The sequence below is a fragment of the Salminus brasiliensis genome, chromosome 24 (genome assembly GCF_030463535.1).
Source record: "Salminus brasiliensis chromosome 24, fSalBra1.hap2, whole genome shotgun sequence".
Classification (NCBI taxonomy): Eukaryota; Metazoa; Chordata; class Actinopteri; order Characiformes; family Bryconidae; genus Salminus; species Salminus brasiliensis.
The window spans coordinates 1,172,506-1,186,221 of record NC_132901.1 but is presented as its reverse complement, the minus strand read 5'-3'; the positions used below and the strand labels follow the sequence as shown (position 1 = coordinate 1,186,221).

At 45.7% G+C, this 13,716-nt stretch overlaps 1 protein-coding gene across 5 annotated transcripts in view; it reads left to right on the top strand.

Annotated features, from left to right (window-relative positions):
* The first annotated feature begins 1,477 nt into the window (after positions 1-1,477).
* Positions 1,478-13,716, top strand: part of dlc1 (DLC1 Rho GTPase activating protein) — a 114,396-nt gene continuing 102,157 nt past the window's right edge. The window contains exons 1-3 of one of the 5 annotated variants that reach the window (XM_072669726.1): positions 1,478-2,690; positions 3,482-3,603; positions 4,086-5,536. In XM_072669726.1, coding sequence (XP_072525827.1) covers positions 4,157-5,536 — 1,380 coding nt within the window. In that variant the 5' untranslated portion in view covers positions 1,478-2,690; positions 3,482-3,603; positions 4,086-4,156. Of the gene's footprint in view, positions 2,766-3,481; positions 3,604-4,085; positions 5,537-13,716 lie in introns of all 5 variants that reach the window. The other 4 variants (XM_072669725.1, XM_072669727.1, XM_072669724.1 and 1 more) reach the window with 4 other exon arrangements.

Below are 13,716 nucleotides of genomic sequence, written 5' to 3'. Positions count from 1 at the left end.
ATGCTTATCTCAGTGGCATTTTCTATGGATATGCTAAATGCTAAACTCAGTGGCATTTTCTATGGATATGCTACATGCTAATGTCAGTGGCATTGCCTGTAGATCTGCTACCTGCTAATCTCAGTGGCATTTTTCTATAGATATGCTACATGCTAATGTCAGCGGCATTGCCTGTAGATCTGCTACCTGCTAATCTCAGTGGCATTTTTCTATAGATATGCTACATGCTAATGTCAGTGGCATTTTCTATGGAGATACTACATGCTACGTGCTATGCTGTAGCGGCATTGTTGACCCCGGATGTCCCTCGCGAGATAGTGTGTGTGTGTGTGTGTGTGTGTTTTGTGGCTGGTTGGAGGAAGCCGAGTATATCACTCCGAAATAGGATAGTGCACTTTTCCCACGGGTAGCCCCTCATCCCGCGGAGACAGCACCCCACCCAGCACATACATAAACACACACACAGCCCGGCTCCCAGCTGGGGGCCTTAACGGGGATCGTGAGCTCAGCGTGTGTCTGGCTGCAGTGGATTTAGAAAAGATTCGGTCCCTTTTCCCGTTGTTTTGACTACTAGGTACTACCGTCTTCTGGCCTGTCATCACACGAGTCACGTATCACAGATAACTGAAGCTCAGAGGCAGCCAGACAACAGCATGCACAGACGTAACGGCTAGGGCAGGTTTTCATCCCGCCTAGACGCTCCCAGACGCTCCTCGTCTTTGCTCTCGCGTCAATCCCTGAGACGCCTCAGACAGAAGGCAGGTTTCTGGAGTGTCATCCCTGTCACTCGTCCTTTCGGGGTGAATTAGCTTCAGAGGAGCAGCCGCAGGTCCTGTGCCTTTAAAACACAGCGAGAGAGAGAGAGAGAGAGCGAGAGAGCGACAGCGCGAGAGCGAGAGAGTGCTTAGCTGTCAAACACTATGTCTATATTAGGGAATGAATGGGCTACACACAGGGAGAAACGCACTGGAACTTGTTTTCCTTAGCCGAGGCCTAAAGACACAGTTGAGTCACTGTTCCAGAGATTTGAAGGGCCTCCTTACCCAGATGTGCAAGAAATGTCCTTCAAGGCCCAGCGGCTTGTGCAGTGCTGTGCTTTTTTTTCGTACGGGTGGCACGGCCGGCGAGGAATGTCTGCGAAACCCAGTCGCGCCTCGGCGACTTGAAAATGACTTTGGGTGTTTGTGCAAGGATGCTTGTACAGTTACAGGGTCGAGCGTTTTGAGAGGAGGAGATAAACAGGGGGTCAGAAAGGGAAGCCAAAAGCATTACGGCAGGCTAGGTTGGCCCCGAGTCAGTTTCTTTTTTTTCTTTTTTTTTTTTTTTTTTGGTGGCGACCTGCCTGCTTCTAATCAAAACCAACTGGAGAGAGCTCTTTCCCCGGGTAACTTGCAGACGCGAAAGCCGTGGCGAAAGAGAGAGAGAGGGAAGGAGGGAGCCTAGAAGAGTGTTGCTCCAGAGGAAGTCTGGAACTCTGAGAAAGCTGTGGGAGGACGAAAGAGTAGAAAGCTGAGAGAATAAACAGACGGTGAAAGAAGTAGCGAAGAGGCAGCGAAGGGGGTGGGGGGTAAAGACGGGGATGACTCAGTCTCGGAAAGTGTCAGGAGCGCATGGAATCGCAGAGAAAGAGAGCAGTCATGTCCCGCCGGCACGAGCGCTCTGCGTCAGCTAAAACCCGCTAATGTGATCAAGATGAGCTTGAGGCTGCAGGCTCTCGCGCCAGCCGGCTCCTTCGTTCACTCGGCCCCACTTTTCCCCCTTGCAGAGGTCTAGCTGAGTCTAGGCTCTGGGATTGAGCCGGCGAGAAGCCTGGATGGACAGATCACAGAACCCGTCCAGAGACCTAGTCTTCTTCCGGTGACGGCTTCAGGGGCTGACTCCGAGGATCCCCAACGGACGGTTCACCGGAAGCTAAGTGAAGCAGTACTTCTGAACCTCGACTTTTTTTGCAGGAACCCTTGAAGAGCGCCACCCTGATCAGCATTGTCGATTCCCTTGTTGGGAAGGCACTCCCAGGCAAGCTTCCCAAGGTCTCCAAGGTTTCCGTGACTGACACCGAGACAGGGATCTGCAGACGCATGGGAGCAGAAAGTAGGACCTGGTTGGTCCAGTGCTGGTCCTCTCGTGAAGGCTTTTTTTACAGATGGAGATCAAGGAGCCCCAGACTGCCTCCACACTCCCAGTCATGGGCAGCCAAGTCTATGTTTACTTCCACTGCTAGGGTTTGAGAAGAGCCCTTGAAAGGAGTCGCGGCGGATGCTCAGCTCTGCTGGTTTCCTAGTCAGTGGATGTATTGGATTTTGGCACTTTCAGTCGATTCGTATTCCGCTGCCGGCCTGCCTCCACAACACCCCCGGCACCGGCGTTTTCACCGGCTGTGCTCATCTCTGGTTGTTTTTGGGGACGGTTGCAGGAGTGGCTCCTGGCTGTCTTTCCTGGCCAGAGGGGCAGTCGTGGGGAGCTGCTTGCCCCTGGTGACATGTGGCCTCTGTAACCCGCATGACCCCCAGGACAGGGCGGTGTCAGGGGAGTGAGGTCACCACCCGGCGAGAACTGTGGGTAACAGGTCGCGACATCGCCTCGGCTGGATCTCGCCAGCCAGCCGACAGTGACACACAGTCACCCATCCCCACACACACACCAAGAGACGAGAAGAGAAGCAAAGAGGAGAGAGGAGAGGCGGAACAGAGGTACAGACTACTTTCTATGACCATCTTTCTGGCTTTCTGGACCTCTCTTTATTCCACACGTCTCTGTCTTTGACGGTAAGGTAATAGGACGACGTCTTTGTGGTAACCACTAACCCCTAACTTCACAGAGATATGTGTGGTAGCCCCCTAACCACCAAGTTCGCAGAGATGTCAAGCTCATTAAAAGCCCCTGCTGTTGCCAGCAGCGTATGCCAGGGTTCCTTTCCCATGTCTTACCCCCAACGTCTTTCAGACGTTTCGGAGCCTTTTCTGGCTAAGTTTGCGTCCGGGAGATGGCTTGCGTTTGTCAGCCAAGCCCAGCAGAGTGGCCCAGAGGATGGGGAGCGGTCCAACTGTACTTTTGAGGGGGTGGAGGTTTCTCTGCTGAAATGCTCGTCTGATTAAACGGTGGTCGCGTGGAGTGAACCGTTTAGCCCCATGTGACTGCATTTTTTTTAGAAACATCAAGTTTATTGTGCTTTGTAACAGTAATCCCCAAATCAGAGGACCGTTGGCCGTATGTAGGTGTCCAGTCACCGCGGTGCAGCCTAGCTTCTCTGGGTCACTGTATGAATTTTGTGCCTAAGCTCATGAGATTCCCTACATGCCATTTCTTAAAATTTGAGGCCTGACTACAATCTTCAAAGTGACATGTTATTTTTCTTGTCCCAGATAGGCTATACTTAAAAAAAAAAAAGTATGTGGACACCTGCTCATTTATGGTTTCTTTTGGAAATTAAGGGTATAGAGTTAATCCTGCTTTTGTTGAAGGAACTGTCTCTACTGTTCAGAGTTTGGACCAGAGCATTGCTGTGAGGATTTGATTGCATTCAGCGACAAGAGTGGACAACTCCCCCCAACTCCCCAACTCATCTGGAAAGTACTGGATGGAGCACCAACCATCATTCCAGAGGTCACAGTTCCACTGCTCCACACCTCAATACCCTTCCAGGCTATGTCTGGCATTAGGCATGGTGCCAATAGGTTCATGCTGTCCTATTCAATTGGCAGTATGTCTCCACTGGGGCTAGACAGGTGTCCTTTGGACATAAGGACATATTTTTTTCAAAGTTTCTATTCCTCGAGGTAAAACCATCCAGGGTAAAGGGTTGTGTTTAGAACCTGCTAGACTGTCCACTCTGTTTGCTCAAGCCCTGAATAGTGGGTGAACCCTTACTCAGGATCAGAGCCTAACTAGGTCAAAGCTTGAATCTGGTGTTTTGGAGAGCTGCACTGAAGAATGCTGCTGTGGTTTATTTTGAATAGCTGTTGATGACCACTTGATGATAATGCTGATGATTAACTGTCTGCCAATGTTTTGCACATGATGTCAAGCAGTACGTTCACATCTGTTCAATCTGTTGACCCTTTTCCTCTCCTCTCTCTGTCTTTCAGGTCTGCTTTAGTGCTTTTTCCGCGTTGGTGGCTAAAGCAGGGCTCTATGGAATAGCGGAGGTCGGCCGGCCATGCCTGTAGCCCTGCGCAAGAGGAGCTGGGAGGATCATGTGACCCCACGCTCCAGAACACAGTACAGCTATGATGACCTTGACCTAGTCTGCTGCCACAGCATCGTTGGAGGCAACGGCCTGCTGGTGGCAAGGAGCCGGAGAGAGAGGTGTGCGTCGATGCCAGAATGTCGCCGCCACTGGTCAGGAATTGGGATTGGCGGCGAGGAAGATGAAAAGGAAGGTACCGAGGGTAGTGGTGTGATCGCAGCTAGGAGGAAAAAAAAGACATTATCTGATGGACATAAGGTTTTAGAACACTGCAGCAATAATCCAGAACCAGGTTATGTCCCGGAGATGGACACTTCGGTCAAAAAGGCAACGACTGACAAGGACCTTAAGCAGTCCGAAAGCTCTGCAGGACAGGGCTGCAGTCTCAGTCAGTCAACGCAAGTGTCCAATCACATTCCTAATAATGAAGACTTTGGAAATGGTAATGGGATTAATAATGATGAGGGGGAAGAAACTGCTGCTGATACCGCCTCCTCTTTCTCGGAACCTTCTACAAAAGTCCTACAAGAGAACCCTGAGAAACTTGATTTGTCTGCAACCGCAGACTCTGAGATGACCCCTAAACAAGAAGCGCTGACACAGGGCACAGGGTTGACCCCAAAACCTGCTGGTGATCCTCTAGCCGAGGCAGGTACCTTCCACAAACCCCAGCTTAAGACTGGGTGTGTCGAAGAAACCACCATGTCCAAAGGCACATCTGAGGAGTATCCATCCTCATCCATGCCATGTTTACCTGAGGCAGAAAGTAGAGAAGAAAAGGTCAATGATGGCGTTTCAAATGTAGACACTACTGGAGAGATCACAAACCCTCAGGGGGAAGATTCTGTACAAGCTTCCATAGACACGGCCGGTCCAGATGTTGGCTTTAATGGTGACGTTCCAAATCCTCCAAACCTCAACACAGCGACTGAGCTCGAGTCTTCCCCATGCTTACCTGGAAATGGCACCAATGCTGACAAGCGAGTCTCCAAACTGGACACAATCCATGAGGTGTCCTTTCCTGAGTCAGGGGAGGAAGCAGTTGTTGGTCAGGGGATGGAGTCCAACTGTTCTACGCCTACAACATTCGCGGACTCTGAGGAAGATCTCAAGGAAACGCTCCAGAAATGTTCGTCTGGGGTATCACATGAGCAGGAGTCTCTGGGAAACTGCCAGAACAACAGGGTCTCTGAGCTTCCACTGGTCAGTGAATCTTCACTGGAAGGTGACACGGATACCCTTCAATCGGAGGGACCTAGGATGGGTAATGACACAAAAGTGGATGGAAATGAAGGGTCGGAAAGTGAGCTGAAACCTCAGGAATCCTCGGTGAGACTACGTACAAGGAAGGTAAGACACTTCCCCTCAGTAATAACTGCTGACTGAGCTGGTGCAGGACCTCCTGGCCTGCAGAATTAGAAGGAATTCTCAGATTGCCGGAACATTCCTGTTGAATTCGTGGAAAGAAAGAAAGGGGGTTGTTTAGACTGATAGGATACATGCTGTGTTAAGGGTTAGGGTTAGGGTTAGGGTTAAGGTTAGTGTTTAGGGTTAGGGTTAGGGTTAGGATTTAGGTTTTTGTTATGTACAATTATGTTCCCCTATTACAATCCACCAAACTGCATAGGTTAGGGTTAGGTTAGGTTAGGTTAGGTTAGGTTAGGTTAGGTTAGGGTTAGGGTTAGGTTCAGGGTTAGGGTTAGGGTTTAGGGTTAGGGCTAGGGTTACGTTAGGGGTTAGGGTTAAGGGTTAGGGTTTAGGGTTAGGGTTAGGGTTAGGTGTTACAGGTTAGGTTTAGGTTTAGGGTTAGGGTTAGGGTTAGGTGTTACGGGTTAGGGGTTAGGGCTAGGGTTAAGGTTAGGGTTTAGGGTTAGGTTAGGGTTTAGGTTTTTGTTGTGTACAATGATGTCCCTCTTACAATCCACCAAACTGCATGGGCTAGGGTTAGGTTAGGGTTAGGGTTTAGGGTTAGGGTTACGTTAGGGGTTAGGGTTACGTTAGGGTTACGTTAGGGTTATGTTAGGGTTTAGGGTTAGGGTTACATTAGGGGTTAGGGTTACGTTAGGGGTTAGGGGTTAGGGTTACGTTAGGGGTTAGGGTTAGGGTTAGGTTAGGGGTTAGGGTTAGGGTTTAGGGTTAGGGTTAGGGTTTAGGTTTTTGTTATGTACAATGACTTCCCCCACTACAATCCACCAGACTGCATGATTGAGTAGAAAGGTCAAGGGTAGGGTTAGGGTTAGGATTAGGGTTAGGGTTAGGGTTAGGGGTTAGGGTTTAGGGTAAAGGGTTAGGGTTAGGGTTTAGAGTTAGTGTTAGTCTAATAGGGTACCTTTTGCTGCTGTTAGCTATTCAGACTTCATCCAGGATTTTTTTACACTTCCACAAACACTCAATAGTATCGCTCACATGATTATGACCGTATCGATCCAGCCCGGTGGTACAATTCTGCTTCTGGGCAAATGTTCTTCTTTAGTGCTCTCCATCTCACCATCTCCATAAAAGCAGGACGGTAAAGTCAATATTTGTCTTCTTTAAGCTTGACCCAGCATGGCCTCGCTCTCGTTTTGCATGAATTATAGGGGAGAACTCACAGGGCATCACAGTTTGAGTAACCATGACGACTAGCCATTGCACATAGGTTGCTATGAGAATATTTTTGTGAAGCAGAAGAAGGTGGTAATGGTGTAGATGATGGATTCACATGGAGTCACATGATAAAAGTAAACAACGAGTGTGTATCCATTCAGCAGAAACAAGGTGAGGTTTTGACCAAGCTCCACACACACACACACACACACACACACACACACACTGATGAAGCTGCAGTGTGTAAATCATTATGTCCGGCTTGCTGGCTTGCCCACTGGAAAACAGTGACTTCATCCAGTGTGCTTGCATGTGTGGCCTGCGGGATCTATAAAAGCTCATGAAACTACTATTGAACAAGATGGGCCTAAAAGGGCATAGCTAGCATAGTCAGAATACAAATACTATAGAGTCCAATCACAAATATGATCAATACCAAGACAAATCCAATTACAGATACTATAAAGATCGAGACAAGTCCAAGTACAAATATGATCAAGACCAAGACAAGTCCAATTACAAATACTATAAAGATCAAGACAAGTCCAATCACAAATACTACAAAGATCAAGACAAGTCCAATCACAAATACTACAAAGATCAAGACAAGTGCAATTACAAATACTATAAAGATCAAGACAAGTCCAATCACAAATGCTATAAAGATCAAGACAAGTCCAATCACAAATACTACAAAGATCAAGACAAGTGCAATTACAAATACTATAAAGATCAAGACAAGTCCAATCACAAATGCTATAAAGATCAAGACAAGTCCAATTACAAATACTATAAAGATCAAGACAAGTCCAATCACAAATGCTATAAAGATCAAGACAAGTCCAATTACAAATACTATAAAGATCAAGACAAGTCCAATCACAAATGCTACAAAGATCAAGACAAGTCCAATCACAAATACTACAAAGATCAAGACAAGTCCAATCACAAATACTACAAAGATCAAGACAAGTGCAATTACAAATACTATAAAGATCAAGACAAGTCCAATCACAAATGCTATAAAGATCAAGACAAGTCCAATCACAAATACTACAAAGATCAAGACAAGTGCAATTACAAATACTATAAAGATCAAGACAAGTCCAATCACAAATGCTATAAAGATCAAGACAAGTCCAATCACAAATATGATCAAAAAGGTTCTTTACCAGACCTTTAAAGGGTTCCTCCCACTCCCACATCTCTATCTCTTTATTTTTAAGAATGTAGGGGTCCAGAAACACTGAGTTTGTGAGTGTGTGTGTGTGTGTGTGTGTGTGTGTGTGTGTGTTTATCCCTGCTCGTGTTGCTCTGTTCAGTGTGTTTATGCATGCTGGCATGCTGTTATTCATACAGCAGGGTCCGTTAGTGAGGAGTTGGCCGAAGCGCTGGCCGCCATTCTGTGCTGTGTGAAGTCCAGGGATATTTGTGGGGGTTCTTCAGGGGGATGCTGGAGATTTGCTGCTTTTGGACAGTAAAGCTCAAAGCCATTTAAGGGCCTGAACCGAGAGTGGACAGTCTGGACAGTCCAGAGGGCAGAGTGACTTTTCGGAAAGAACTAAAGCTATGTCCAATTACCGATACTGTCAATACCAATACAGGTCCAATTACCGATGCTGTCAATATTAATACAAGTCCAATTACCGATACTGTGAATACCAATACAAGTCCAATTACCGATGCTGTCAATATCAATACAGGTCCAATTACCGATACTGTCAATACCAATACAGGTCCAATTACCGATACTGTCAATATTAATACAAGTCCAATTACCGATGCTGTCAATATTAATACAAGTCCAATTACCAATACTGTGAATACCAATACAAGTCCAATTACCGATGCTGTCAATATCAATACAGGTCCAATTACCGATACTGTCAATACCAATACAGGTCCAATTACCGATACTGTCAATATTAATACAAGTCCAATTACCGATACTGTCAATATTAATACAAGTCCAATTACCGATACTGTGAATACCAATACAAGTCCAATTACCGATGCTGTCAATATCAATACAGGTCCAATTACCGATACTGTCAATACCAATACAGGTCCAATTACCGATACTGTCAATATCAATACAAGTCCAATTACCGATACTGTCAATATCAATACAAGTCCAAATACAGATACTGTCAATATCAATAGAGGTCCAATTACAGATACTGTCAATATCAATACAGGTCCAATTACAGATACTGTCAATATCAATACAAGTCCAATTACAGATTCTACTGAGACCATATTTATATTTCTTGTTGTTTATTGTAAGTTTTCTCATTTTAAGTTTCTTATAGAAGTATACAGGGGTCACACTTTCTGGCACCGTCACATTTTGTCACCCCTCTATAATAAACGATAACAATAACATAATAATAATTATTATTATTTTTATTATTCTTTACATTATAAAAATAATGACAATGATAATGGCTGACTCTGTCAGAATATGTGACTGCACACAAGTAGAAATCTCAGAAACTACCCACGAATCACAGAATTCGACGGTCCAACAGGTCCTTGGCTGGTTTTGGCCTGTAGTGGGCAGCAGACTCCCGAAGTTTTTAACGATCTTTGTATTTAGGTCACTTCGCAGATGGTAAAAAGAGTTCGTAGTCGAGTTGCTGTCCTAGCACAGTTTGTTTAATCCGCAAAGGCGAGTTTTAGGTTTTCCGCAAAAAGTGAGTGACATCGCACATCGTTAAAACAACAATTTGGAAATTATCGTAGACGATACGTATCGCACACCCCTAGTTCCATGTGTTCAGGCACACTCAGGGTTCGAGAGAGAGCAGAAGAAGAAAAAAGAGCGAGAGAGGGAACGAACGAGAGAGAGAGAGAGAGAGAGAGGTAATCAAATAAACAAAGCTGGAGTAATAATAATAATAATGATGATGCTGATGATGGTGATGATGATGATGGTAATGACTGTAAGTTCCGTAATTAGCTCTCTGGGGGATTCCCGCTCGTTTGGCTCTTTTAGTTTCAGCTGATTGAAGCAGATTTTGGCGATAATGATGTCGAGGGGGGACTTGTTTGCAGACACCTGTGGCTGTTTTTCTTGCCTTTTTCTTGTTGTTCGTTTGCGTCTCGCTAGAAAGACGTGAGCAATTGTTCAAGCTGTTCCTCTACAGATTCATCAGAACGGTTCCGCTGGGAAGAACCGAAGGCTGTAAAGGAGAGACTTTCTAGGAGCATTGGGAAGCTCATCGTTCTGATGAACCAGTAGAGGAACATTTTGAGAAGCGTTACAGCTTGTTATGCTGTTGGAGAACGTGTCCTTTGAGTCTCGGTTCCACTCAGCGGTTCTTCCTTATGTTCTTCGACAGTTTCTCCTTCTGGATCGTGGTTCATCTCAGCTGTTCCTTATCATGCACTTGGCTTATTTCTCCTTTGAGTCTTGGTTCCACTCCAATGCTCGTTGATAGGTTTTCCTTTTCAGTCTAGGTTCCTTAGGGAGGTTCTCTTTTTGATTGATAGTTCCTCTAAGTGGTTCTTCCTCATGCTCTCAAAGAGATTCTCGTGCTCTAAGATAGCTCCACTTTTTTTAGTTTTGGTTCCTCTCAGTGGTTCTTTCTCAAGATGTTAGGGAGGTTCTCCTTTTAATTGATGGTACCTCTCAGTGGTTCTTTCTCAAGATGTTAGGGAGGTTCTCCTTTTAATTGATGGTACCTCTCAGTGGTTCTTTCTCAAGATGTTAGGGAGGTTCTCCTTTTAATTGATGGTACCTCTCAGTGGTTCTTTCTCAAGATGTTAGGGAGGTTCTCCTTTTAATTGATGGTACCTCTCAGTGGTTCTTTCTCAAGATGTTAGGGAGGTTCTCTTTTTGATTGATGGTTTCTCTCAGTGGTTCTTTCTCATATTCTTTGAAGGTTTCTCCTTCTGGGTCATGGTTCATCTTAGCAGTTCTTCTACATTGTTTAAAAAAGGTTCTCCCTTTCATTCATCTTTTTTTAGGGGTTCTTCCTCGTGCTCTTAGAACGTTCCTCCTTATGAGTCTCGGATCTTCTCAGTGGTTCCTCCTCATGCGTTTAGAAGGTAGATCAGCTGATCCTGGACTTGCATCCAGTTCATGCTGTAATCTTAAGGGTCTGGCTGTAGAGGCTGTAGAACCATAACTAGCCTGATACCTCCTACAATTCCTGACCAGAGCACTGTCCAAGCCAAACACTCTCATGGTACAGCCCACTGGCTGCAGCAGATGGTTTATTAGAGATGCAAGTGAGCAGAAACACAGAAACACCCAATTTTGGCTCCCATGCTGCCTAGATCATGTAGTGTAGCGCGCCATGTGTCCAAAAGTTTGTGGACACCTCTTCTAGTGCCTGTAGAAAGATGCCAGGCGTGGTCCTATACCGAGGGAAATAAAGCTCCTAGCATTGAGCTGAGGAGCAGTGGAACTAACTGTGCTCTCGGGAATAATGGATGGTGCTCCATCCAGTACTTTTAGGGTGAGGTGGGCTGGTAATCAAATCCTTACAGCAATGCTCCTCCACAATCGAGTAGAAAGCCTTCTACTGAATACCCATGATTTTGAAAGGAACAATGAATGAGCAGGCGTCCGAATACTTTTGTATTTTGCAGTTGTAGGAATGTAGGTGTGCCCAGGTCATAAATAATCATTGAGAGCCATGTCTTAGATCTACAGTGTGAATCTGAGAAGATGTGAGAAGATCTGAATCTGAGTAGATCTGAATAGTTGCCACAGTTGGTCAGATTGAGAGGTTCTCAGGGTGGTCTAAGCTAAAAGAGGAGGTAAAACTCTGCTTTTGCCGGTCAGAAGGGCCGTCGGATGGTTCTAGGGGCAGTTTAAGCAGAATGGTGTGATAAAGCTGTGCTCTCGCTGGCCGTGGCCCTCAGTATTTTATCATACTGCTGCCATCGTTATGGCCTTAGGGACCCAACCTACGCAACATTCATAATATTTTCCTTTGGAGTGCAAGACTATGAAGCAATTCTTAGCTTGTGTGTGTGTGTGTGTGTGTGTGTGTGTGTTTATACTGAACTCTACACTCAGTTTCCCTCCGGGTGAGAGAGCTGGTCACAGGCTTTTAGATGAAAGTTTACAGAGCATTTAACACCTTCAGTTCTAGGCTCATTATTCAGGCATTAATCAATCCTGAGACCTGAGTATTATCCAGTAATTACTCAGAATTATGAGTGGTTGGTGTAGTGGACAACACCGTGAGCAAGAACACCGTCCTCCCTGTGAAAGACTGGAAACCATGCCACTCTACACCAAACAGGTCATTGGGTAAGACCCCTAACTCTGCGTTCCCCGCAAATATGAGTCCTTGGGTAAGACCTCTAACCCTACATTCCCCTGCCAATACAAGTCCTTGGGCAAGACCCCTAACCCTACATTCTCCTCCCAATATGAGTCCTTGGGCAAGACCCCTAACCCTACATTCTCCTCCCAATATGAGTCCTTGAGTAAGACCCCTAACCCTACATTCTCCTCCCAATATGAGTCCTTGGGCAAGACCCCTAACCCTACATTCCCCTGCCAATATGAGTCCTTGAGTAAGACCCCTAACCCTACATTCCCCTGCCAATATGAGTTCTTGGGAAAGACCCCTAACCCTACATTCCCCTGCCAATATGAGTTCTTGGGAAAGACCCCTAACCCTACATTCCCCTGCCAATACAAGTCCTTGGGCAAGACCCCTAACCCTACATTCTCCTCCCAATATGAGTCCTTGGGCAAGACCCCTAACCCTGCCAATACGCGTCCTTGGGCAAGACCCCTAACCCTACATTCCCCTACCAATATGAGTCCTTAGGCAACACCCTAACAATATGAGTCCTTGGGCAAGACTCCTAACCCCACATTCCCCTGCCAATTTGAGTCCTTGGAAAAGACCCCTAACCCTACATCCCTCACCAATACAAGTCCTTGGGCAAGACCCCTAACCCTACATTTCCCTACCTCTGTAACATGATTCAAATGTAAGCTGCTCTAGATAAGATCTCGAATCTCAGCCACTCACCTTTATTTACACTGTTAGCTGTATAAGCGCTAATTTATTTATGGGGTTGAAAAATATTGTTCATGTGAAATGAGCACTGAAAAAAAAGCCCTTCATTCAATTGACTTGCGTCTGATACGGGCATTACTTCCACAGATGTATTACACCAGCACAATTACTGCCCGAGTAAGCCAGCTGAAAAATGGTGTTATGTTGTTGCAATCTATGCAACCATGTGGAAATGATTCGTACATTCGAATCAAGTCAACTCATTTTTTTAGCAAATGTATTAGCATTACGAATCCAACAAAGAAGCACTGCAGTAGAAACAAAAGTCCACTAGAGCACACTCTATCTGCATTGACGTCTTACATCAAGTCTTCACACATTGCGTGACATTTCGGGGAAAAAATGACCTCCCGCATCTGATAAACAATATTTTTATTTCCTTTTCTCTGGGGAGGTTTTTTTTGCCACTCTAAAACAATAGCAAACAGGGTCAAATCAATTTCAGCGGAGTCAGGGAGGGATGAAATAGGCCTCATTATTGTCCCGCAGTCACCCTGATGATGCCTCGCATGCCAGCCCCCCGCGGGGACAATTTCCTACATTACTGGGGCCGTCCAACAGCCCACTATCAAACTACTGCCCATAGATAAAGTCCAGAACATCAGTCTGCAACATCACATTACACTATCACGATATAACACACAAATGTAGGTATTGTGATATACACTGAGTAGGCGGAGCTACAGTCTCTCATTAGGGTGAATATATATTAATAATGCTCTAAATGTAGGTATTATGATATACACTGAGGAGGCGGAGCTACAATCTCTCATTAGGTTGAATATATTTACATTTACATTTACATTTATGGCATTTAGCAGACGCTCTTATCCAGAGCGACTTACAAGGTTACTCGTATTACAGAGGTGGGTCAGTGTAGTGTTAGGAGTC